Genomic DNA, 27,282 nt, shown 5'->3' on the forward strand with positions numbered 1-27,282 from the left:
ACTGAGTGACAAACCGTCATGGGACCTTTCCTCCTCAGTAATGACTGAGAGGCACAAGCTAAATATTCACACACACACATAATTGGCTTTTATTCACATATATACTAGCTAATTTTATTTTGTTGGAGCAAATCTTCTGGTGATCATAGGCATAAGGGCTGAACTCCACAGCACATTGAGGTCCTATTTGTCACCAGGTGATGACACGCATGTGATGTGTCGGACGTGCAGAATATAATGGGACTGATCGAGAAATCGCAGGTACAAACGACATGGATCGACTGTCGGATGTGAACGCCCCATGCTGCGTCTCCATCCGACAGTTATATCGAGTGTCTGCGATTCCTTGATCAGTTCCATTATATTCTGCACGTCCGACACTTTGCATGCGTGCCACCACCTGGCGACAAATCGTCCTTATCGTGATGTGGAGTTCAGCCCAGTTCAGTTCAGGAGAATGAAATCACCAATGATTTGCTAACATATGATTTGCTGCAATGTTCCCTATTTAGTCCATAAAGCTCTTCACTGGGATTTTTTAAGTTAACATTCAGACACAACACTGACACATACATTGGCTATTTTTACTGTGTTGGAGAAAATAACATTGAGACACATAGAGCAGGTGGGATTTATACTGCCGCTGCTTGGCTAAGTATATTATTTGCTGCACTACTCCCCTAACCAGTAAGGATTTTAGATTATAAATACTGGTGAATGACTAATGATGTCCCTATTTAGCTGATCAAATTACTAATCTAACTTGGGGTACAAAACAGGTAGTGTCTAGGCAGCGTTTTGAATAATCAAGCTATTTTATGCCCTAGATAATTTTGGTTTGTTTTTACAATGCTCATATGTCTCACAAAGCCATACAACATACATGCATATTAAAGCAAATCACATAGTAAGCTATCGGTATATATAAGCTAATATTATTGCTGTGGTTTGCTGGAATAGTCCCTGATCCTAGATTCATATGTAGCCAATTACCGGCTTAAAAAAGCCAGCACTGAACCCCCTCCTATTTGATTCAGTTTTGTTTTTAGGGGATTTTGTTTTAGTTTGTTTTAATTTATATTCTAATGGTGATTTGAATTATCTTATCTGCACTTAGTAGTGAGGCTAATGCCACACCAGGCTGTGAAAAAGCAGATCCACTTCCATCTTCTCCATGGTGTAAGTGCCCTGACACACACAGAGTAGATTTTGGTGCAAAGCAGCATAAATATACATTTTAACACTAAAATCTGTTCCATGACTGTCAGTGCACTTATACCATGGAGTCAATGGGTGCAGATCAGCTTTCTCAGCCAGGTGTGGCATTGATCTTATGGTTGAAAAAAGGTGTCCAAATTCAACCTTTTGCTCAAACAAACCCTACCTAATTTTGGATGATCCAGAGGAAGGCAAAAAACCCCCGTCTGAAGCAGCCTCTAATTTGCTTCAGAAGGGGGAAAAAATTCCTTCCTGACTCCAAAATGGCAATCGGTATAATCCCTGGATCAATGGTTTCCTAATTCTACTAAAAACAGTAGCTTTGTACAGTAAGGACAATGCTACCGTCAGGGCATATGGGTTGGTTCAGTATTGGCATACATTTGGGAAAGTACCAGGTTATAAAAATATCCTGGCACTGGTGACTGATTCATTGAACAGGAGAACAGTAAGGATGATACACACAAGGGCATTTGAAGGTGGTTCTAAGCCAATTTCACCTCCAGTACAGTCAGCAGCAGCTGCGCTATTAATGCAAGCTTTACAAATACAGTGACCTCTGAGCTGGCTATGGACTGCAAGTAAAATGACTCTAGACGCACCTAGAAATACTAGTGGATAATAGTAAGAAATATATCTCAGTGTTCTCCTGTTCAACAAATGGGTGAGCATTTCAAATGACTAAACTGACTTACACTCAATCACACACACAAATACATAGAGCACACACACTCACAGAGAAGAGCTGAGGGAGAAGTTGTGGAGAGGACAAAGAGGGCATGGGTATGGGAAGTGCTAGGGTTAAGGTATGGAAGAAAACCTGGAGGGTTTAAAAGTGGATGGTAAAGAAGCTGGGAATAGGGAAAGGGATTGAGAGTAAAAGAGAGAAAATAAGGAAGAAGGAAATCAGGGGAAAGGAGGACACAGTATAGAGGAAGTAGACCCATGCCCCCCGCAGCCACAGGGTCTGCTTTCTTTATAGTTATGCCATCACAGGTAAGGAAATAAGGGAGAAACAGAAGTTTGGGGTGTTGTTTAGAGATTTGGAAGGAGGGAAATCAAGGGTAAGGGAGCAGAAGGGAGAAAGTATAGAGGAAGTAGACCTGGGCCCCCGCGGCCAGGGGGTCTGCTTCCTTCATAGTTACACCACTGCTTAAGAAAGGGGTTAATCACAGGTAAGGGAATAAGAGGAAGGCAGATGTTTGAGGTGTTGTGTAGTGAGGGAAATCAGAGGAAAGGGAGTAGGAGGAGACAGTATAGAGGAAGTAGACCTGGGCCCCCCGCGGCCAGGGGATCTGCTTCCTTTATAGTTATGCTGCTGGTGTGACCCACTTAGGAAAGGGGTCAATCATGGGTAGGGGAAATGAGAGAGACAGAAGTTTGGGGTGTGGTTTAGTGATTAGAAAAGAGGGAAATCAGGGATAAGGAAGGAGACAGTATAAAGGAAGTAGATCCGTGCCCCCCGCGGCCATGGGGTCTGCTTCCTTTATAGTTATGCCACTGGAGTGGGCCACTCAGGAAAGGGGTTAATCACGGGTAAGGGAATAGGAGGGAGGCAGATGTTTGGGGGAGGGTGGGGGTAACCTGGTTATTTTTAGCAATCTCTTCATTCCAGATGTAACCTCACCATTGTACCTTTCCATCCTTTAGAAGCTACAGTCAGAGATCCTGTCTGGTGCTGGCTTTGATGGCAGAACCAGGTGACAGTCACAGGAGATGGTTTAGGTTTGGTACAGCAGGTGGATTGGTTGTTTAGGGGTGCAGGTTGCCACAGATGGTACGATGTTAAAGGCCTCAGGTTGTTACAGGCAGCAACTAATGATGGTATCCCATGTTAGAACAGAGATAATGCCTTACTCCTTCCAATTCCAGTTGGGATCAACTTCTGAGAAATCTTTTAAATTCTTTCCATTGCAATTATGAGTGGAGAATGGTAGTGGAAATTCATAGAAGTCGTCCGCAGATGGCTGTGAACAAGAGAAAAGCACTTAAACTTTTATACAACAGTAGAATTGTGTATTAATTTCACTCATAGTTTTAAGTAGATTTGTTTTAACACCTTATTGGTCACTGCGAGCTTCCTAACTGCAAGGAAGAAAAGGATGAACTCATTTGCCTGGTGTTATTATGCAAAAGATCTGTCCTCCATCCCAATAACAGCAGGGGTTGTATGCACCGGACAACCTCTGTCTTAAAACTGTTATCCCTTATCACTCTGGTAGATATCAGCAGCAGCAATTTTTGGAGCTGTCTACTAAAGGGGGCTTTTAGTTATTAAGGGAGGTCCAACTTGACAACTATTTTGGGTAAAGGCTTATGATAGATGTTTTAGCTGACCATCACTGGAACAATGGGAGAGTTACGGTTATGACCATGTTTTCACATAATTCATACATGTATAAGAAGTCAGAAGACCTCTGCCCTGCTATTTCATGAAAGTATACAAAAAGTGCTGCAGCGCATTAATTTACCATTCCTGGCTGAAAAGGTGTCTCCAGTCTTCGATTTTCCAGATCATCCCAGTTGATAGTGCTGTAGAAAGGATGCTCCCTGATGTTCCCATTCAGTCCAATTCGTTTGGTGTCATCACTCTCCAAAAGCTAAAGAGAAACATGGTCATATGTTAGAGTTTTGCAGATGTTATACTAGGTAACTCCCTGCATTATTGGCAGGCACATAAGCAGTATGCCAGTATATCTATTTACCTTAGACAGGAGGTCCAGCATTTCCTCGCTCATATAAGATGGGTAATCTGGTGTTTCCGTCATTATCGCATAGGTCTGATTTAGAATGCTGCCTGATGTTGAATATGGCAATTTACCTGTGGCCATTTCATACATTATCACCCCGAAAGACCACCAATCCACGGCTGCATTGTACTCATCCTGTAATAGTACCTTTAAAGAGAAAATAAATAAAACTAATTATACCAACAAATATATTTACTCCTTATATGTGTGATAGTAAAGAGAACCAAGAGTACAGTTTTCTCCATGGAATTGCTATAAACTGCTTCTCTCGACTGTCAATAGGAATCACAATGCTTATAGTACAGCAACAAGATCATTGCCCAACACCTGGGATGTCTTTTTGCAACATATTGGAACGTCTAAACTGCATCAGAAAAGGGACGGACACAGTTACCTTAATTACATGTAATATTAACATTTAAACACACCATACATCAATATTGAAACAAATATATTTATTAAGCAACAGGTATAAAAATTTTATCTAAAAATCACTGGTGGCTAATTAGGAGGAATACATGCACCTGAGAAAAAGACAGGTGCAGTGTCCCCTTTAATGTGATTTGCAATTTAAAATTCTATGACAACTAACAAACTGAATCACACAAGCTTTGGATATATTTGCACTGGAGTTCTGGATGTACAACAGGAATTACTAGTGTATTAATGTGTTTCCACAGTAGGACCCTTTGTAACTGGATGAGTTACAGTTCTGCAGTTACAAACTACATATTAATACTAAGATCCCATATAAGACTTTGTAACTATAACTGACATTTCTGTGCTGTATAAAATGTATTGAATGTCATTTAGAATGCTTTGTGTTAATTAAGTTTTAATTGCAACAGGAGAGGTGCATTCTTTTGCCTACCAGTGATTTTAAGGTGGGAAGTTCTGTTAACCCGTTGTTTAATAAATATATTTGTTTTAATATTGAAATACAGTGTGTTTTAAATGTTAATAGTACATAGTTGGTCTATTTTCTGATACAGGATTAAAGGTTATAACATTGGGACTGACGGTTTCAGTTTCATTTCAATACTATAGGACCTGTTATCCAGAATTCTCGGGACCTGGGATCTTCATATCTTAGGTCTACTAGAAAATCATATAAACATGAAACAACCCCAATAGGCTGGTTTTGATTCCAATAAGGATCAATTAAATCTTAGTTTGGATCAAATAAAGGTACTAATGTATTATTACAGAAAAAAAGGAAATCTTTTTTAAAAATCTGGATTAATTGGATACAATGGAGTCTATGGGAGACAGCCTTTCTGTAATTTGGAGCTTTCTGGATACTGGGTTTCCGGATAACGCATCCTATACCTGTAATCATGTAAAGGTCACATTGGGTTCAGACCAGTGAAAATTATAACATCGAAACTGGACCCTAATAGATTCTAAGAAACTAAATTGCCGGAATTGGCATTGTGCCAGCATTTGTCAGGTGATAGATTCCCATGGGAATGGGATCATCTGAGATGTTGATACTATTCTCTCTTTTTTTTATACAAACCTTTTTTTCCAATATATATGCTACTATGCATATATTGTAAATATTTTACAACAAATTATGTTACCTCTGGTGCCCGATATCCACGGGTTCCTGCTAAGCCGTAGTTATTCTTCTGGCCAGTGATGTTCTCTTTTGCAAGGCCAAAGTCGCAGATCTTTATGTGGCCATCTTTATCCACCAATACGTTGTCCGGCTTCAGATCACTGTAGGTTAAACACAAGAACAATTTACTTTCAGAAAAATATACAAAGAGGTCAAGGTTCATGGAACAAGTTAAGTCTTTGTCAGTTAAATGTGATCACATATTTTATTCCCTTCTGTTTAAGAAAGTTAATTGTTGTTAAAAATAACCTCAATTAAATAAACCACAAAAGAAGGTGATAAACTAATTTAAATTAAATTAAGCGTACAACAAAGCCCACTGTGTGCCACTGTCCTTGATTGATTGAGGGCATAATAGAGTACTCTATACGTATGCAACTTATAGTTGATAAGTAGCCACTTATACTGACCTCAAAGAACTTTACAAGGTTAAAGAACACAAACACAATATACTGAGATTTTACTGACCGATGAATGATTCCTTTAGAATGCAGGAACTGGAGGGCAACCACCATCTCTGCTGTGTAGAATATGATTCTCGACATTGGCAGATTTCCGTCACGAAGAATCATTTGCCATAAAGATTTCCCACTGGCATACTCCAGGACAAAGAAGGCTTCAAGCTGGTAAGTGCAGGTTAGAAGAATGTGAGACATGAGACATTACTACACAGAAGTAGAGCTGGTAAAAAGAAGGGCTAAAGGGACTTGAAATAAAATCATCTATGTAACTTGGGCCTACTGCAATGATCTCATACCCCCTCCCCAACTGCATCAACATTAACAAGGCAAATAGGGCAGTATTGGGAGCTGTGTGGGGGGCATTTGAGGATGTGAGTCAACGTCATATAAATAGGTTTTGTTTAACATATTTAAATGCAAAAAATTATATATCAAAGATATATGTTCCAAGGCTCAATTAGCTCAATTTTTTATTAAAGCGCTTACATTTCAAATGGTACATACTAACCCCACATAGCCCACCTTACGAGTTTCATACCCTCCGGTACTTAGTCATAGGTGTCTCAGAGACACCTATGACTAAGTACTGGAGGATAAGAGCCTTGGGACATATATCTTTGATATATAATTTTTTAGCATTTTGACTGCCTTTGGAATCAGGGCAAGTCCCTCTGGCTCAGCCTGGGATTCACAGGAATCGGTTGCATGAATTCCCCATTAAGGATAGAGAATAACATATTTAAATGTTAACTAAGTACCCCTGTAATACACACCATGAAGGTACCACCACTCTATACCAACAAGAATATATATTGACAATGACCAAGCAGATTATGCTGTTAGTACTAGATGACAATAAGCAGTGGTCGGACTGGGAATGGCCAGGGTGCCCCACCATAAAACCTCGAGATTGGTGGCCACAGAAACCTTAGACCATGGGCCCACTTTCCAAATTATTACAACATAATACCATTTCATCCTCCATTTCCCTTTTTTCATATAATTGTAAGCCTTACGCCATCAGAAAATGATCTCATATGTATGGAGAGGATTAGGATTTAAAGCAAAACTGTAAATATCCACCCTACAGTACCTGCAGCACAGTGCTAGCCAAATATTTAGCGTAGTAAATCTTTGTAACAAACACCCTTTTTAGCATTTTCACTTTAACTGCCACAAATGTCCTGAATGTATGTAATAGCAAACCACATAGCAGGTGTTCAGTAAACCACATAACAATGACTTGAGGCAGACATTATAATACAGTATATAACAGGAGTTAGGAGATTAATTATTCCTCTTTCAAATAGAGGCAATGCACCTATCTCTATTGCCTGGTGGAGTCAGAGGGGTTCACTCCAAGACCATCCAAGAATATTAACAACTCATTTGCTGCCTCCTGCCTAAATTCTTGGCATTCAAACTGGACAGGGAACAGTCAGGGTGCAGCTAAAGTGTCCAAAGGGCAGCAAGTTAAATGGCGGGACTGATGCCCAGCCTGTCAGATGTCACTGTATAGAAGGCAGTGTCTACAGGTGTTTCCCATAGTCTAAAGATTCCTGATTAATCCCCTCCAGAGAATGTGGACTCTCCTGCCTCATATTTACTTCTGCTAAGCAAGCATTGAAGATTCTGCACCCTTCAGGTTGGGGAATGCCAATATTAGACTATATATTTGGCAAAAATGACAGTGCCCAACACTTATGCCTATGAAAAAGCCACTGAAAAGCATAGGCCTGCATAGGTGGACTAGGCACTTGCATATATATTGAATTTATTGTGAGACAGGGGACCAGGGAATGTGCATTGATTAATAGGATAAATCAGTTGTACTTCCGTTGTATTTAAACATAATATTTTTTCTTGGTAGCCTGGAGTGCTTCCACTTTCATTCCCTTTGTAGGTGTCTGTGGAGACTAGCCCTAACAGTCCTAACGCTATTACCTATCTAATTCCAGTTGAAGTTGCTAAATCGCCTAGATACCAGTGTAAGTTTTTATGTGATTTTCAGGACATTGTACCCCACCATACTGTGTTTTCAGATGGTATTTTTTTTTTATTAAAGGTTAAGTTTTAATTTCCAGTGGCAAACTATCAGAGATTACTGGGCATGGATACCTTAACTGATATGGTCCACTGGGGGAGAGTGGGTATTGATTACATCCCTGATCCCCATATTCCATTCTGTTTTTTTTTTGTTTTTTTTGGATCTGTGGGTGGAATAGTGTGTTACATAAATTTGACTTAAAAATCATATTGATTAAAGGCTGATGCTTTCAAGGAACTCTCACTTGGGAGGCAGGGTGCTTGATTCAAACCCTTTATTCCTGAGAGGATTGTGGTGGTCAAAACCCACGGTAAACCATGGACCTTAATGTCTTTCATATCCTTCACCTCTGTACTACCAATTAAATAAAGAAGATATAAACCCTCATATGAATGTTATCCAGAAGGCAAGGCACATCTTTAATGAATAAGGGTACAAATGCTGTATAAAGGGATAGAGCATGTGTGATTATAACTGTAACAATATCTCTCTGGGGAAAAATGTTTTCCCTTTTACATTATAATATTAGGATTTATATAGCACTGACACATTTACACAGCACTTTTCAGTAATTTAACATCATTCACATCAGTCCTTGACCAAGGTCTCTCACTCACAATTATGTACAGAAAAAAACTGTTGAAGAAACGGAAAACTACCCATAAAGGGGTTTCACTACTGATAGTTAGAATATAAAAAGGCAGTTTAATTATTAAAATACAAAACCACACATACAAAAACATTAATATTCATATTCTTCCTGGGGTGTATGCACATTTTCTAAATAACCCTCAAATTGATTCCTCAACACCTCTACACTGAGTTACATTTACAAATAAATGGCGGCAGTCCCACATCTTACTCTATTTAGTGAAATGACAGTGAGGCGTGAATATTCAAAACTGAAATGCCCACTGAATTCATTTATTGAGCTGGATTTTCCTTTCTCAAACTCCCAGTGCATTCTAGCTAATGAACAAATCACAAAGACACACATTTGGCCAAGCATATTGTCAGCTAATACTCACTATGTTTACAGATTATAATTGCCCATGGTTTATGTGGCCATTAAACATGATTTGACTGGACTGGCATTCATTCTGCACAATGTGTGCCAACTCAAAGTTTAGTAATTGGGGTCATTGGGATGTAAAGCGTTTTAGCATTTTGTTATTTCCTATACTGCATCACTATTGGCTTAATCATTATTTTGACTCTGGGTTGAATAGCTTTAATTGATTCAATTTTTTCCCTGTTTAAATAGACTCTCCCGATTTCTTAAATTAAGCAGCTTAAAAATAGATCTTGCATCTATAACTGGATGTATGTTGGATTTGTGCAGAAACGTAAATGTCTCCCTCTTGTGGCTGACACTGCTCTCTGCTAATAAAATACAATGAAGTTTATGAATAAAGCTACAAATTCATGTTTACACAAAATTGATCATTGAATTGTTCTTAATTATTAGCCGAACACATAAGAATTATTCTAAATAGATTCTTCCTGTCTTATGCTAATCACACATTAATTAAGGAAGGAATATTGGCAGTTTTGATGAGATTATATTAAAGGTTATAATTGATGTTGTTAAGGGGTAAAACAGTCAGAGAAGACAGTGGGATCCTCACAGCAGTGCACAATTGCACAAGCACCAAGTTCAGGACTAAAAGAAGGAAAACTGTGCTGGAGGGACCCAAAAAGAATCACTCTTTATCCAGACCACCTCCCAAAGAATGAATGGTGACACCTTAAAGGCCAAGGCAAAGATCCAGTTGTTGGGTCCCAGACGCCCCAACCTCAACCTAACTCCATACACACAGATACAATCTTGTGTATAAACACTAACATTTTAACTAATAATAAGAAAAGTTAAGAGAGAATGAAAAAGAGACGTCGGTTTAAAATGTCCCTGCTAACAGATTCAAGGGCGTTTTTTAAAGCACTGTTTTTTGTCATAGTTGCATAGTTATATAGTTAAATTGGGTGAAAAAAAGACCAAGGTCCATCAAGTCCAACCCCTCCAAATGAAAACCAGCTTCCATACATACACACTTACACCAACCCCTCAATACACTCACTAAAACTCTATATACCTATATCTATACTAACTATAGAGTTTAGTATCACAATAGCCTTTGATATTATGTCTGTCCAATAAATCATCCAAGCCATTCTTAAAGGCATTAACTGAGTCAGCATCACAACATCACCCGGCAGTGCATTCCGCAACCTCACTGTCCTGACTGTGAAGAACCCCCTACGTTGCTTCAAATGAAAGTTCTTTTCTTCTAGTCTGAAGGGGTGTCCTCTGGTACGGTGATCCACTTTATGGGTAAAAAGGTCCCCTGCTATTTGTCTATAATGTCCTCTAATGTACTTGTAAAGTGTAATCATGTCCCCTCGCAAGCGCCTTTTTCCAGGGAAAACAACCCCAACCTTGACAGTCTCCCCTCATAATTTAAGTCTTCCATCCCTCTAACCAGTTTAGTTGCACTTAGTCTCTGCACTCTCTCCAGCTCATTTATATCCCTCTTAAGGACTGGAGTCCAAAACTGCACTGCATACTCCAGATGAGGCCTTACCAGGGACCTATAAAGAGGCATAATTATGTTTTCATCCCTTCAGTTAATGCCCTTTTTTATGCAAGACAGAACTTTATTTCCTTTAGTAGCCACAGAATGACACAACGTGTTATCTACAAAGACCCCTAGATCCTTCTCATTTAAGGAAACTCCCAACACACTGCCATTTAGTGTATAACTTGCTTTTATATTATTTTGATGATATATCTGCCTGCTTCTACCTGTATAAGTATTTATAAAGCAGCAACAAACTCCGCAGTGCTGTACAAAGGAAGGGTGTAAAAATCTAAATATACAGGCTACATACAAATACAGGTGGTTAAGAGAGTCTTGCTCCTTTGAGCTTACATTCTTAAAGAAGAAGGGGTATGCAGGGCTGGAACTAGTTGGCAGAAGAGGCACGTGCCTAGGGCTCAATGTTGGAGGGGTGCTAGACACATAAGTCTTTTTTTGCATTCCCATAGTTTGGGCCTTGAATAATACAGAGGTTGTTTGACCCACACTTTCAGTTATTCCCCTCCAGGGATGGAATAAGGGGCCCAAGGCCCAACGGGACCGAAATCTCAGGGCCCCCCTGAGCCACAATCCTGCCACAAATCCCACTCTGGACCCCGTTTGCAGCCACCTTCGGCATGACCTCCCCCTGTCTGTGCATGCACGTACCTGGTTTTGACGCAATCGGGGCCAGATACAGAGATTGCGGCAGCAAGCAGGTCTTCGGCCCAATCCAACCCTGTTCCCCTCCCCTGCTCGAGTGCACGTGTATGGGGGAGTGCCCCTCACTCCTTGCCTTGGTTATCATATTGCCTTGTTCCAGCACTGGGGGTATAAGACACAAGAGGTGGGATAAGCAAGACAAACAACATAAATAAAGAATAAATATGGCTGCCATTATGTTCGGCACTGAGAGCCACCGGCCTATCTGAATGGAGAAACAGCCGGCAGAAAGTGAAAGAGTTGATTGCTGCTAGTGAGGTTTTTGCGGAAATATTGAGAAAACCTTTCTGGATGGGAAGCAGTGTTCTCTCATAACTGCTATACCTTTTTTCTGATATCACCAGATTCTTCCACTTTGGTCCTTATTTCAGTGTTCCATTTGAAGGATGTGCTAATATATGGGAAAAAAGTTGGATGTTTAACCCTTTAACTGCAAGGAACGGGCACCAGTTCCAAAAACATAACAAAGTGCCAGCAATATAGATTCTACATTACTGACAGTCACAGCGATGAAGAACATCTCTAACTGTGGGGCCTGTCCATTGCTCATATTCTCAGTACTTGAGTCATTCAATATTATTAAGAACACTAGGCCAGATTACAAGAAGTAACCCTCAGTTTGGTGTCGTCTGATTTACTGTTACGGTGGGGAAGGGTTATTAGGGGTAATAAACTTATTTATAGAGAAATAAGAACCAGCCCCAGCCTATGCTTTTCATCAGGTCACTGCTGTATAATTGAATACAATGTAAGAGACCCCTCAGATACTTATAAAAACAGAGAAATGCCCCCGGGTGCTCAGTCACCAAAGCTCTATCTCATTTATTATACAAACAACACACGCAGTAAGACATGGCCTTGTGGGCACCTCCATCTGAATTCTGGGAGCCTCTGCCTTTTGTTCCATGACTCTAACTGGAGAGCTGCTATTGATCTAATACAGAGGATACAACAAATAATACCCATTGCAGAGCTGAAGGTAATATGCTCCATCCAACACAGTCGTAGGGAAAAAAGAGACTTTCAGTGTAAAACTGACTGGCTCAAGACTGGAGGTTAACTCCCAATTTTGGTACATATATCACTATAAAACTATTATTGTGTTCAGAAAATAGAAAGAAAAAACTACCATAGATTTCATTTTATTGCTTATATTAAAGGGGTCATTCACCTTTAAGTTCAGGAATCAAAAAAACGTACAATCCAAGATTTTATCGAGTCTTTTCTTGCCCCAACTTTTTCAAACTGATTATTTGATAAATGCCAAGGGTCCACAAGAAATCCTTAGACCGTGGGCCAACTTTCCAAACTATTATTCCTCTTCTCCTTACTCAACCTCTTTATTCTCCTAGTGTTTTATATCTACTTACTATAGTCTATTCTTTCATTATTAAGCCTCTTTTTTGCCATAAAGAAATAAGGAATGACCATGAAATTGGTCAAATGTTTAAAAGCAAGAGGCCCACTGACACTTGGGCCCACCGGGAGTTTTCCTGATATCCCTGAGGGCCAGTCTGACCCAGAGTTAAATTCATTAAATGAGTTAGGTCGACTTTGTTTTTATTACAAAAAGGGGGAAAATTTAAATTTTAGTTAATACCCCCCTTAGTATGTTATCGAATGGCCAGTTCTAAGTAACTTTTTAATTAGTCTTCATTATTTTTTAAAGTTTTAGAATCATTTGCCTTTTTCTTCTCTCTACATCATACTAACAGTTAATTCAAAGGTGAAAAACCCCTTTAAGCTTTCATTACCAACGTTTAATCAGAGCAGCAATTTATACATTCTGCCATACAGATAGGTAATTATTTTTGTTTTTATAAAATCTCAATGTTCAGTTTAGAATCACTAGGCACAGTTAACTGAATAGGATTGGAACAAGATGCAGAACTCCAGATGTACTGTGTTACTATAGACCTACCTTAGCAATAAGACAAGCCGTAATCAGACGACATCTGGGTGGCATGGAGGTACCAGTATCCAGATGGGTCAGGGGAGCTTAGAAAGGGACTGCATTTGGGGGAGATAAAAGAATGAATAAATGTCCCTTTAGTCCCTATTCAATGATGACAGTGCAGCTCCATAAATCATCACCACAGTTAAGTTAGGAACCAGTGATAATTTGTTTTATGTAGGGGAGACAATGCAGTGCAACACAATCCTAATACAGTTAGTGCTGTACCTCAATCAGTATTGCTTCACTGATCCTCTGCCCCCCACCCACACATTCGGGCAATGCCCCCCCCCCATACTCACACACCCCAGCACTAAATGTAAAAGCAGTGGTGGGATGGGGGGTCCTGAACAAGAGATGCAGGGTTAGTCATGGGGGTCTGGAATAAAGGGTTGCAGAGTTTACTCCCATGTTTCACCTCCATGATTCTGATGAAAGTAAGAGAACAACTCATGGGCACTGGATGATTTTTAATCACAATGAGAATAAAGAATGGGGAATGTATTTCCTCATAGAGGCACCACATTTGGGCCACAAGTTTTACATGGATTCGCTACTGACTCCAGCTCTAATATCAAGAATGCAGATTTATTATGAGGCCAATTATTATCCATAGAAAAAGCCAGATCAGTCTCTGACAGCACAGATATAAAAAGGTAAAGAATGAGATGAGATTCTTTGCTTTCTTCTGCTGACTCTTTCCAATTATGAAATGGGAGTCACTGACCCCATCTAAAAACAAATTTTCTGTAAGGCTACAAATGGATAATGTTGGTTTACTACTGTTCCTCCATTTCCGCTTCTTAATTTTTTTCTTATTCTTAGTGCTCCCCCATTTTCTAAATGCTTCTCCTCCTACAGTTTTAGGGGTACAGCACCCAAACTCTCCACACTTCTTCATCCTATAGTGTAGCAGGTTGCTTGTGCTTTTCTAAGTGATCCTGCACTCTGGGTCTTTTTGCGGCGCCCCTTAGAACACCCTAATTTTTCCATTGACTTTGACAGGGAAGATTTTCAAACTGCTGCCACTCTTACAGCTTTGAAGCTAAACTCACCAAACTTGAATCACATAATCATGGGCCCCCCCGAATGAAACAGCGACATTTGTTTGATGACCCAAAGTGGAAGAAGCCAACAGCAGCCAATCAAATTTCACCCATTGACTTAAATAGAGAGATTTAAACTGCTGATATTATTACAGCTTTGAGGCAGGGCCGGAACTAGGGATAGACAGAAGAGGAATGTACCTAGGGAGCAACGAAGTGGGGGTGCCACATACCTCTTCTTTCACCCACCCCTTTCACTTTTTAATCTTTTTCTTATTCTTATTGCCCCCATTTTCAAAATGCTTCTACTCTTACAGTTTAGGGGTTCATCACCCAAACTCTCCACACTTCTTCGTCCTAGAGCTTTGAAGCCACACTCGCCACTCTTGAATCACATAATCATGGGGTCATCATAAATGAAAAGATAAATGAAAAAATGAAATATTTGTTGAATGCCCCAAAGGGGGAGGAGCCAACACCCTTTGTCTTTCAATGAAGAAATTTAAATTGCTGCCACTCTTACAGCTTTGACGTAGGGCCAGAACACGGGGCAGGCAGCAGAGGCACATGCCTAGGGCGCAATCAAGTGGGAGGCCAAGCACGTTCTTCTTCACCTAACCCTGGCCCGGACCCTTGTTCTCTCACCTCCACTCTCCAGTGCACTCCTCCGTGTCCAAAATCTTTCAGTAGCAAAGAAAGGGAACCACTATATCCATGGGCACATGCTATCAATGACAGACCAATCAGAAATACTCTGTTTGGTTCAACTCCATGAAAGCAGACTGCAACTATGATAATATTGGTCAATGCTATGGAGCTGCTTTTCATCAGGAAAGACTGATTTTATTCTACTGTGCAGCCAGAATTCTAAATCTGGGAAAAAGGTTGTGGCAAGCAGAGTAGCATATATATATATATAAAACTTAATCCTGGGATAACATTACAGAATGAAATGAATCAGGAGTACCTAAGATTTTGCCACCCCCAATGAATTTAGGTTTCATTATGCTTTATATACCCTACAATTAGGGTTACTCTTAGAAATTGCGGGGCTTCAATCCCACCTGGAAATGCCTTGATCCTTCAATCCCATCCCCCTCATCCTCCAAAACTCTGTCCCTAACCAGCCACCCACCTTATGTAGGAAGCCCAGTCCTTTTGTCGCAATCCAAGTCTCCTGCTGGTATTTGCTTACTCAAGTGCTTAAATCTGTTATGGAGCCAAAAGACAACTTTACAGAAAATTAAAGTGAATAATTAAGCAAACTGTATATTTCCTTTTTTCTACATAGTTTCCGTGTTTTGAAATAAAAATAGCCTAGAAAACAAAATGTAAGCGTAAGATTCGTTTTTCAGTAAAATGAAGTTATTCAATGGTCTAAATACTAAACATACTCCACAATCACTATCACAGCCTCATAAATGGTTGAATTGGCACATGGTTACCCATGTGAGCAGTAACGCCACGTCAAGGCTTCAACTCTTGTTACTGTCCATTTATTGCAGCAAATGGCTCACCCTATAATTTGCTGCAATAGTTCCCTAGCTGGTCCAGCACTGAGTGACAAACCGTCATGGGACCTTTCCTCCTCAGTAATGACTGAGAGGCACAAGCTAAATATTCACACACACACATAATTGGCTTTTATTCACATATATACTAGCTAATTTTATTTTGTTGGAGCAAATCTTCTGGTGATCATAGGCATAAGGGCTGAACTCCACAGCACATTGAGGACCGATTTGTCGCCAGGTGATGACACGCATGTGATTTGTCGGACGTGCAGAATATAATGGGACTGATCGAGACATCGCAGGTACAAATGACATGTATCGACTGACGGATGTGAACGCCCCATGCTGCATCTCCATCCGACAGTTATATCGAGTGTCGTTTGTACCTGTGATTTCTTGATCAGTTCCATTATATTCTGCATGTCCGACACATCACATGCGTGCCATCACCTGGCGACAAATCGGTCCTTATCGTGATGTGGAGTTCAGTCCTTAGGAGAATGAAATCCCCAATGATTTGCTAACCATATGAATTGCTGCAATGTTCCCTATTTAGTCCCTAAAGCTGTTCACTGGGATTTTTTAAGTTAACATTCAGACACAACACTGACACATACATTGGCTATTTTTACTGTGTTGGAGAAAATAACATTAAGACATATAGAGCAGGTGGGATTTATACTGCACTGCTTGGCTAAGTATATTATTTGCTGCACTACTCCCCTAACCAGTAAGGATTTTAGATTATAAATACTGGTGAATGACTAATGATGTCCCTATTTAGCTGATCAAATTACTAATCTAACTTGGGGTACAAAACAGGTAGTGTCTAGGCAGCGTTTTGAATAATCAAGCTATTTTATGCCCTAGATAATTTTGGTTTGTTTTTACAATGCTCATATGTCGCACAAAGCCATACAACATACATGCATATTAAAGCAAATCACATAGTAAGCTATCGGTATATATAAGCTAATATTATTGCTGTGGTTTGCTGGAATAGTCCCTGATCCTAGATTCATATGTAGCCAATTACCGGCTTAAAAAAGCCAGCACTGAACCCCCTCCTATTTGATTCAGTTTTGTTTTTAGGGGATTTTGTTTTAGTTTGTTTTAATTTATATTCTAATGGTGATTTGAATTATCTTATCTGCACTTAGTAGTGAGGCTAATGCCACACCAGGCTGTGAAAAAGCAGATCCACTTCCATCTTCTCCATGGTGTAAGTGCCCTGACACACACAGAGTAGATTTTGGTGCAAAGCAGCATAAATATGCATTTTAACACTAAAATCTGTTCCATGACTGTCAGTGCACTTATACCATGGAGTCAATGGGTGCAGATCAGCTTTCTCAGCCAGGTGTGGCATTGATCTTATGGTTGAAAAAAGGTGTCCAAATTCAACCTTTTGCTCAAACAAACCCTACCTAATTTTGGATGATCCAGAGGAAGGCAAAAAACCCCCGTCTGAAGCAGCCTCTAATTTGCTTCAGAAGGGGGAAAAAATTCCTTCCTGACTCCAAAATGGCAATCGGTATAATCCCTGGATCAATGGTTTCCTAATTCTACTAAAAACAGTAGCTTTGTACAGTAAGGACAATGCTACCGTCAGGGCATATGGGTTGGTTCAGTATTGGCATACATTTGGGAAAGTACCAGGTTATAAAAATATCCTGGCACTGGTGACTGGTTCATTGAACAGGAGAACAGTAAGGATGATACACACAAGGGCATTTGAAGGTGGTTCTAAGCCAATTTCACCTCCAGTACAGTCAGCAGCAGCTGCGCTATTAATGCAAGCTCTACAAATACAGTGACCTCTGAACTGGCTATGGACTGCAAGTAAAATGACTCTAGACGCACCTAGAAATACTAGTGGATAATAGTAAGAAATATATCTCAGTGTTCTCCTGTTCAACAAATGGGTGAGCATTTCAAATGACTAAACTGACTTACACTCAATCACACACACAAATACATAGAGCACACACACTCACAGAGAAGAGCTGAGGGAGAAGTTGTGGAGAGGACAAAGAGGGCATGGGTATGGGAAGTGCTAGGGTTAAGGTATGGAAGAAAACCTGGAGGGTTTAAAAGTGGATGGTAAAGAAGCTGGGAATAGGGAAAGGGATTGAGAGTAAAAGAGAGAAAATGTAAATAAGGAAGAAGGAAATCAGGGGAAAGGAGGACACAGTATAGAGGAAGTAGACCCATGCCCCCCGCAGCCACAGGGTCTGCTTTCTTTATAGTTATGCCATCACAGGTAAGGAAATAAGGGAGAAACAGAAGTTTGGGGTGTTGTTTAGAGATTTGGAAGGAGGGAAATCAAGGGTAAGGGAGCAGAAGGGAGAAAGTATAGAGGAAGTAGACCTGGGCCCCCCGCGGCCAGGGGGTCTGCTTCCTTCATAGTTACACCACTGCTTAAGAAAGGGGTTAATCACAGGTAAGGGAATAAGAGGAAGGCAGATGTTTGAGGTGTTGTGTAGTGAGGGAAATCAGAGGAAAGGGAGTAGGAGGAGACAGTATAGAGGAAGTAGACCTGGGCCCCCCGCGGCCAGGGGATCTGCTTCCTTTATAGTTATGCTGCTGGTGTGACCCACTTAGGAAAGGGGTCAATCATGGGTAGGGGAAATGAGAGAGACAGAAGTTTGGGGTGTGGTTTAGTGATTAGAAAAGAGGGAAATCAGGGATAAGGAAGGAGACAGTATAAAGGAAGTAGATCCGTGCCCCCCGCGGCCATGGGGTCTGCTTCCTTTATAGTTATGCCACTGGAGTGGGCCACTTAGGAAAGGGGTTAATCACGGGTAAGGGAATAGGAGGGAGGCAGATGTTTGGGGGAGGGTGGGGGTAACCTGGTTATGTTTAGCAATCTCTTCATTCCAGATGTAACCTCACCATTGTACCTTTCCATCCTTTAGAAGCTACAGTCAGAGATCCTGTCTGGTGCTAGCTTTGATGGCAGAACCAGGTGACAGTCACAGGAGATGGTTTAGGTTTGGTACAGCAGGTGGATTGGTTGTTTAGGGGTGCAGGTTGCCACAGATGGTACGATGTTAAAGGCCTCAGGTTGTTACAGGCAGCAACTAATGATGGTATCCCATGTTAGAACAGAGATAATGCCTTACTCCTGCCAATTCCAGTTGGGATCAACTTCTGAGAAATCTTTTAAATTCTTTCCATTGCAATTATGAGTGGAGAATGGTAGTGGAAATTCATAGAAGTCGTCCGCAGATGGCTGTGAACAAGAGAAAAGCACTTAAACTTTTATACAACAGTAGAATTGTGTATTAATTTCACTCATAGTTTTAAGTAGATTTGTTTTAACACCTTATTGGTCACTGCGAGCTTCCTAACTGCAAGGAAGAAAAGGATGAACTCATTTGCCTGGTGTTATTATGCAAAAGATCTGTCCTCCATCCCAATAACATCAGGGGTTGTATGCACCGGACAACCTCTGTCTTAAAACTGTTATCCCTTATCACTCTGGTAGATATCAGCAGCAGCAATTTTTGGAGCTGTCTACTAAAGGGGGCTTTTAGTTATTAAGGGAGGTCCAACTTGACAACTATTTTGGGTAAAGGCTTATGATAGATGTTTTAGCTGACCATCACTGGAACAATGGGAGAGTTACGGTTATGACCATGTTTTCACATAATTCATACATGTATAAGAAGTCAGAAGACCTCTGCCCTGCTATTTCATGAAAGTATACAAAAAGTGCATTGATTGCTGCAGCGCATTAATTTACCATTCCTGGCTGAAAAGGTGTCTCCAGTCTTCGATTTTCCAGATCATCCCAGTTGATAGTGCTGTAGAAAGGATGCTCCCTGATGTTCCCATTCAGTCCAATTCGTTTGGTGTCATCACTCTCCAAAAGCTAAAGAGAAACATGGTCATATGTTAGAGTTTTGCAGATGTTATACTAGGTAACTCCCTGCATTATTGGCAGGCACATAAGCAGTATGCCAGTATATCTATTTACCTTAGACAGGAGGTCCAGCATTTCCTCGCTCATATAAGATGGGTAATCTGGTGTTTCCGTCATTATCGCATAGGTCTGATTTAGAATGCTGCCTGATGTTGAATATGGCAATTTACCTGTGGCCATTTCATACATTATCACCCCGAAAGACCACCAATCCACGGCTGCATTGTACTCATCCTGTAATAGAACCTTTAAAGAGAAAATAAATAAAACAAATTATACCAACAAATATATTTACTCCTTATATGTGTGATAGTAAAGAGAACCAAGAGTACAGTTTTCTCCATGGAATTGCTATAAACTGCTTCTCTCGACTGTCAATAGGAATCACAATGCTTATAGTACAGCAACAAGATCATTGCCCAACACCTGGGATGTCTTTTTGCAATATATTGGAATGTCTAAACTGCATCAGAAAAGGGACGGACACAGTTACCTTAATTACATGTAATATTAACATTTAAACACACCATACATCAATATTGAAACAAATATATTTATTAAGCAACAGGTATAAAAATTTAATCTAAAAATCACTGGTGGCTAATTAGGAGGAATACATGCACCTGGGAAAAAGACACGTGCAGTGTCCCCTTTAATGTGATTTGCAATTTAAAATTCTATGACAACTAACAAACTGAATCACACAAGCTTTGGATATATTTGCACTGGAGTTCTGGATGTACAACAGGAATTTCTAGTGGATTAATGTGTTTCCACAGTAGGACCCTTTGTAACTGGATGAGTTACAGTTCTGCAGTTACAAACTACATATTAATACTAAGATCCCATATAAGACTTTGTAACTATAACTGACATTTCTGTGCTGTATAAAATGTATTGAATGTCATTTAGAATGCTTTGTGTTAATTAAGTTTTAATTGCAACAGGAGAGGTGCATTCTTTTGCCTACCAGTGATTTTAAGGTGGGAAGTTCTGTTAACCCGTTGTTTAATAAATATATTTGTTTTAATATTGAAATACAGTGTGTTTAAATGTTAATAGTACATAGTTGGTCTATTTTCTGATACAGGATTAAAGGTTATAACATTGGGACTGACGGTTTCAGTTTCATTTCAATACTATAGGACCTGTTATCCAGAATTCTCGGGACCTGGGATCTTCATATCTTAGGTCTACTAGAAAATCATATAAACATGAAACAACCCCAATAGGCTGGTTTTGATTCCAATAAGGATCAATTAAATCTTAGTTTGGATCAAATAAAAGGTACTAATGTATTATTACAGAAAAAAAGGAAATCTTTTTGAAAAATCTGGATTAATTGGATACAATGGAGTCTATGGGAGACAGCCTTTCTGTAATTTGGAGCTTTCTGGATACTGGGTTTCCGGATAACGCATCCTATACCTGTAATCATGTAAAGGTCACATTGGGTTCAGACCAGTGAAAATTATAACATCGAAACTGGACCCTAATAGATTCTAAGAAACTAAATTGCCGGAATTGGCATTGTGCCAGCATTTGTCAGGTGATAGATTGGGATAGATGGGAATGGGATCATCTGAGATGTTGATACTATTCTCTCTTTTTTTTATACAAACCTTTTTTTCCAATATATATGCTACTATGCATATATTGTAAATATTTTACAACAAATTATGTTACCTCTGGTGCCCGATATCCACGGGTTCCTGCTAAGCCGTAGTTATTCCTCTGGCCAGTGATGTTCTCTTTTGCAAGGCCAAAGTCGCAGATCTTTATGTGGCCATCTTTATCCACCAATACGTTGTCCGGCTTCAGATCACTGTAGGTTAAACACAAGAACAATTTACTTTCAGAAAAATATACAAAGAGGTCAAGGTTCATGGAACAAGTTAAGTCTTTGTCAGTTAAATGTGATCACATATTTTATTCCCTTCTGTTTAAGAAAGTTAATTGTTGTTAAAAATAACCTCAATTAAATAAACCACAAAAGAAGGTGATAAACTAATTTAAATTAAATTAAGCGTACAACAAAGCCCACTGTGTGCCACTGTCCTTGATTGATTGAGGGCATAATAGAGTACTCTATACGTATGGAACTTATAGTTGATAAGTAGCCACTTATACTGACCTCAAAGAACTTTACAAGGTTAAAGAACACAAACACAATATACTGAGATTTTACTGACCGATGAATGATTCCTTTAGAATGCAGGAACTGGAGGGCAACCACCATCTCTGCTGTGTAGAATATGATTCTCGACATTGGCAGATTTCCGTCACGAAGAATCATTTGCCATAAAGATTTCCCACTGGCATACTCCAGGACAAAGAAGGCTTCAAGCTGGTAAGTGCAGGTTAGAAGAATGTGAGACATGAGACATTACTACACAGAAGTAGAGCTGGTAAAAAGAAGGGCTAAAGGGACTTGAATAAAACCATCTATGTAACTTGGGCCTGCTGCAATGATCTCATACCCCCTCCCCAACTGCATCAACATTAACAGGGCAAATAGGGCAGTATTGGGAGCTGTGTGGGGGGCATTTGAGGATGTGAGTCAACGTCATATAAATAGGTTTTGTTTAACATATTTAAATGCAAAAAATTATATATCAAAGATATATGTTCCAAGGCTCAATTAGCTCAATTTTTTATTAAAGCTTACATTTCAAATGGTACATACTAACCCCACATAGCCCACCTTACGAGTTTCATACCCTCCGGTACTTAGTCATAGGTGTCTCAGAGACACCTATGACTAAGTACTGGAGGATAAGAGCCTTGGGACATATATCTTTGATATATAATTTTTTAGCATTTTGACTGCCTTTGGAATCAGGGCAAGTCCCTCTGGCTCAGCCTGGGATTCACAGGAATCGGTTGCATGAATTCCCCATTAAGAATAGAGAATAACATATTTAAATGTTAACTAAGTACCCCTGTAATACACACCATTAAGGTACCACCACTCTATAACAACAAGAATATATTGACAATGACCAAGCAGATTATGCTGTTAGTACTAGATGACAATAAGCAGTGTCGGACTGGGATGCCAGGGGCCCACCATAAAACCTCAGATTGTGGGCCCACCAGAAAACCTTAGACCATGGGCCCACTTTCCAAATTATTATTTTTCCTCTCCTCACTTAACCTCTTTATTCTCCTAGTCTTTTATATCTACATACTATACTCTATTCTTCCATTATTAAGCCTAAGAAATAGGGAATGACCATGAAATAGGCCAAATGGTTAGAAGCAAGAGGCCCCTGACACCTGGGCCCACCGGGAGTTTTCCTGGTATCCTGGTGGGCCAGTCCGACACTGACAATAAGCCTGTGAGTGCCAAGAATTGAATCTCAGAGACACATACAAAGTGCTATTTTAACCTGTTATCGTGCATAAGGATCAGTATGCTTTACCTCTGACTGAAAAGTTGCATAAGAATGGCATAAAAATGCACATTCTCTGCTGATCTTCAATAGACGGGCTTCTTTAGCGATGGAATCACAGTTGTTCTTCTGTTTCTTCAAGATCTTAATTGCCACCAGTTGTTTTTTTGGTCTAAAAGAAGCCAATATCACCTAATAAGAATAAGAGAAGAGATTCAATATCACGGGGTCTCTCGTAGAGACACAATGTAACTTGCTATGCAAACATGCTTCATGACTTGGGAAATCCATCACTCACCCAGCCAAAGCCTCCTTGTCCCAGTACAGTGTGGAACTTGTAGTTGTCACTATCCAGTGTAGCAGGTCTTTCGATGTCCAGACAGGGTCTCTTCTGTATGCTTCCACCTTCTTAAAGAGAAAAAAAATGCCATAAACAGATCACATCACAGATAAATTGTAGTGATGAGCCAATTTTTTCACCACACATTCCACATTTCGCCAACGGTGGACAAAAATTTGCCACGAAAAATTCACCAAGAAAAAACTGCCCATTCACTTTAATACATTTGGAATAAACTTGAAAAAAGAACCCCATTGACTTTAATGCATTTAGAGTGAGAATAAAAGATGATTGCTGGAATAGGAGTGAGAAAAAAAGTCACCCATAGACTCTGAGTTATTTTGCTAGCTAAAAATCACTGCAAGAAAAAAAGAAAATGCCTATAGACTTTACTGTACTTGGCAAATTTTTCTCCATTTCGCAAAAATTTTCTGCACTTTTACAATCGCTAATAAATTGTACATGATACAGGTATCCGATCCATTATCCAGAATGCTCAAGACCCAAAATTTATCGGATAATGAATCTTTCCATAATTTAGAACTGCATGCCTTAAATCCACTAGAAAATCATTTAAACATTACATAAACTGAAAGGGCTGGTTTTGCTCCAACAAGGATTAATTACATCTTCGCTGGGATCAAGTACAAGGTACTGTTTTATTATTACAGGGAAAAAGAAAATCATTTTAAAAATTTGGATTATTTGGATTAAATGGAGTCTATGGGAGACAGCACTTCCATATTTCGGAGCTTTCTGGATAATGGGTTTCCGGATAACAGGTCCCATACCTGTAGCATATGTTAAAAAATTAATTAACAAATATAATGAAGATTATGTGAAAATTAAAACAACCTTTATATTTTAAATGTATAAATGGTTTCTTGGGAGGTACGTATTTATAACATATAATTGAAAGGGTGATACCTACCCACTTATATGTATGGCCTCTCGCAACCTCATTTTATGACCCAATGGCTCATTTACAAATGTGAGGGGCAAAATGCAGAAAACAGCTGTACTGCAAAGTGCCATGTTTTTTCTACTTTCTCCAAATTTGTTCACAGAGACCAAAATGGAGTTGTGCTGTTCTCTCTCTGTCCGGAAATGGATGTGCCTACGTTTGTCAGTGTTGCATAAAGGATCAATGGGATTTTTGCAATACAAGGTATAGAGGGAAATTAGCAGATAAGGGATAAGTTGAAGGGGAACTAAAGTGTATATCGGACAATGTAAAATTGCTCAGCCTGCTAATATACTCACTTTTGCAGTTTACAATAGCCAATTTACTGTTCATGGTGGGACAACAGTTGTAGTACTGGGGAACTAGATTCAATTTCAGATAGGAATTAAAGAAATGTGTATGTTCATCCAAATTGATAATACAGGTATAGGATCCAGTATCCAGAAACCAGTTATCCAAAAAGCTCTGAATTGCTGGATGGCAATTCATAGATAATTTAAGTTTTAAAAAATGATTCTCATTTTTCTCCGTTATAATAAAACAGTAATTTGTCCTTGATCCCAACTAAGATCAAATTCATCTTTATTGGAGCCAAAACAATCCTATTGGGTTTCAATTCATGTTTAAATTGGTGGTTCACTTTTTAGTTAATTCTTAGTATGTTATAGAATGGCCAGTCCTCAGCAACTCTTCAATTGGTCTTCTTAGTTATTTGCTTTTTTTGACTCTTTCCAACTTTAAAATGGGGGTCACTGACCCCATCTAAACACAAATGTTCTGCGATTGCTACACATTTATTGTAATTGCTACTTTTCATTACTCATCTATCTACCCAGGCCTCTCCTATTCCTGTTCCAGTCTCTTATTCAAATCAGTGCATGGTGCTAGGGTAATTTGGACCCTAGCAACCAGATTGCTGACATTTTAAACTAGAGAGCTGCTGAATAAAAAGCTAAATAACTCGAAAACCACAAATAATAAAAAAATAAAACCAATTACACATTGTCTCAGAATATCACACTCTATGTGATACTAAACATGCTCGGAAGGTGAACAACCCATTTATATTATTTTTAGTACACAGAATAGGGAAAGACACTTTATCTGGAAGATCCCAGGTCCCAAGCATCCTGGATAACAGGTCCCATACCTGTAATGTATTAGGGCTTAGCAAAAGTGTTTATAATGGCACTGTAATTTCACATTAAGTGATCACGTACCTATATGTCTCTATATGTCATACAAAAAGGGTAATGTATTTTTCTTACCTTCTAATGGGTCTTCTGATCTTGATCTTTTATTATTATCTTCATTTTGCTTTATATTTCTTCCTTTACTGTTTTCTTCTCTGATTTTTTTATCATCTACATCAACCTGACTTGTTTTACTTCTCTCAAGCTTACTGGTCTTTTTCTTTGCTTGGCTTTCCTTTTGTAACTGTCCTTCTTCAACTGCTCTCCCTTTAGTGCTCTCACCTTCACTGGTCTTCTTCTCTGCTTGGCTTTCTTTTTCTATTTCTCCTTCTTCAAATCTTCTCCTTTTAATCCTTTCATCTTTAATGGTCTTCTTCTCTGCCTGGCTTTCCTTTTCTATATCTCCTTCTTCAAATCTTCTCCTTTTAATCCTCTCGTCTTTACTGGTCTTCTTCTCTGCCTGGCTTTCTTTTGAAATTTTTCCTTTTTCAATGTTTATCCTTTTAATGATCTTCTTTTTATTTTCTGTCTGTTTCTCTACTCTCCATCTCCTTTTAATGCTCCTATACAGACTTGTCTGTGCATTTCTGCAAATCTTTTTATCATCATTTGCTGCATCTGATTTTCTTTCTCCTGACTCCTTGATCCAATCCTTGTTGGTCTTACCTTCTATGCAGCTTTTCACTACCTGTCCAGCCGGACATCTCCTTCTTTCACTCAAATCCATGTTAGTCTTTACTCCTATACTACACCTCCTATACTGTTTTTTATTTTTAATCACGCTTTGAATAAATTTAGCAATCGCTATCAAAAACACCTACTCTCTCCTACTCACTGTCTCTCCTACCAACGGCGGTTGGTCTGAACCAGCAAGTAACAGTTAAGCTAGGTGTGTCATGTGACCACCAGCAGTGGCAAGCGGGCATCATTGGGTTTACCATGGAGCAACAAGCATGCAGTTGAGAGCTGAATACATTACTATGGCACTACAAACCTTTCTCTAATTTAGAAGAAAAGAAAACTTTCTAAAAGTAAAAAACTTACGCTGCTCCATGTTAAAGTATATAAAATATCGGCAACAACACTAGCAGAGCCTGAATCCTTCCAGTGATGATCGAATTTTTTTCGCCAAATTTTGCAGCAAAAATAATGCCCATACACTACAATGGGCTTTTTTTTTTTCGTCACCCATAGACTTTACTGCATTTTGGCAAATTTTTACCGTTTTACGAATTTTCAGCCAAACGGGTCAGATTTGCGGATTACTACTTGTAACGTATCCCATAATGTTGATTAAATACGAACTGCTAATAAAAGTTCAAAAATATATACTGGTTGGTGCTATTGGTTGGTTGTCTTCTTTAGATAAAATGTTCAGCTTTAACTCACAGTGCCAAAAGTGACCATCTGCAATCCCCATAATCCTATATCCACCTGGACACAATCATTTTTATGTGAGGATGGTAATGCACTGACTTTGATCAGTTTTGTAATGGCATTTGAACCTCTACTATCCATCTACAAGCTAGTGACCGCAGAGTCTGTATAGGTT

At 39.4% G+C, this 27,282-nt stretch overlaps 2 protein-coding genes across 2 annotated transcripts; both read right to left on the reverse strand.

The window, feature by feature from the left end:
• Nucleotides 1-3,071: 3,071 nt before the first annotated feature.
• Nucleotides 3,072-6,245, reverse strand: LOC121393886 (protein kinase C delta type-like). Its single transcript, XM_041563726.1, has 5 exons — nucleotides 6,058-6,245; nucleotides 5,552-5,690; nucleotides 3,924-4,115; nucleotides 3,690-3,818; nucleotides 3,072-3,185 (listed from the first exon to the last, which is right to left on the reverse strand). Exons 1-5 carry the CDS (start codon nucleotides 6,243-6,245, stop codon nucleotides 3,072-3,074), a joined length of 762 nt encoding a protein of 253 aa, XP_041419660.1.
• An 11,138-nt stretch (nucleotides 6,246-17,383) lies between these two features.
• Nucleotides 17,384-26,457, reverse strand: LOC121393887 (protein kinase C delta type-like). The gene is made up of 8 exons (XM_041563727.1): nucleotides 25,806-26,457; nucleotides 23,532-23,641; nucleotides 23,264-23,425; nucleotides 22,031-22,185; nucleotides 21,525-21,663; nucleotides 19,893-20,084; nucleotides 19,659-19,787; nucleotides 17,384-19,145 (listed from the first exon to the last, which is right to left on the reverse strand). Exons 1-8 carry the CDS (start codon nucleotides 26,455-26,457, stop codon nucleotides 19,032-19,034), a joined length of 1,653 nt encoding a protein of 550 aa, XP_041419661.1. The 3' UTR covers nucleotides 17,384-19,031.
• Between the last annotated feature and the right edge of the window lie 825 nt (nucleotides 26,458-27,282).

Source organism: Xenopus laevis, chromosome 5L, assembly GCF_017654675.1.
Source record: "Xenopus laevis strain J_2021 chromosome 5L, Xenopus_laevis_v10.1, whole genome shotgun sequence".
NCBI classification, from domain to species: domain Eukaryota; kingdom Metazoa; phylum Chordata; class Amphibia; order Anura; family Pipidae; genus Xenopus; species Xenopus laevis.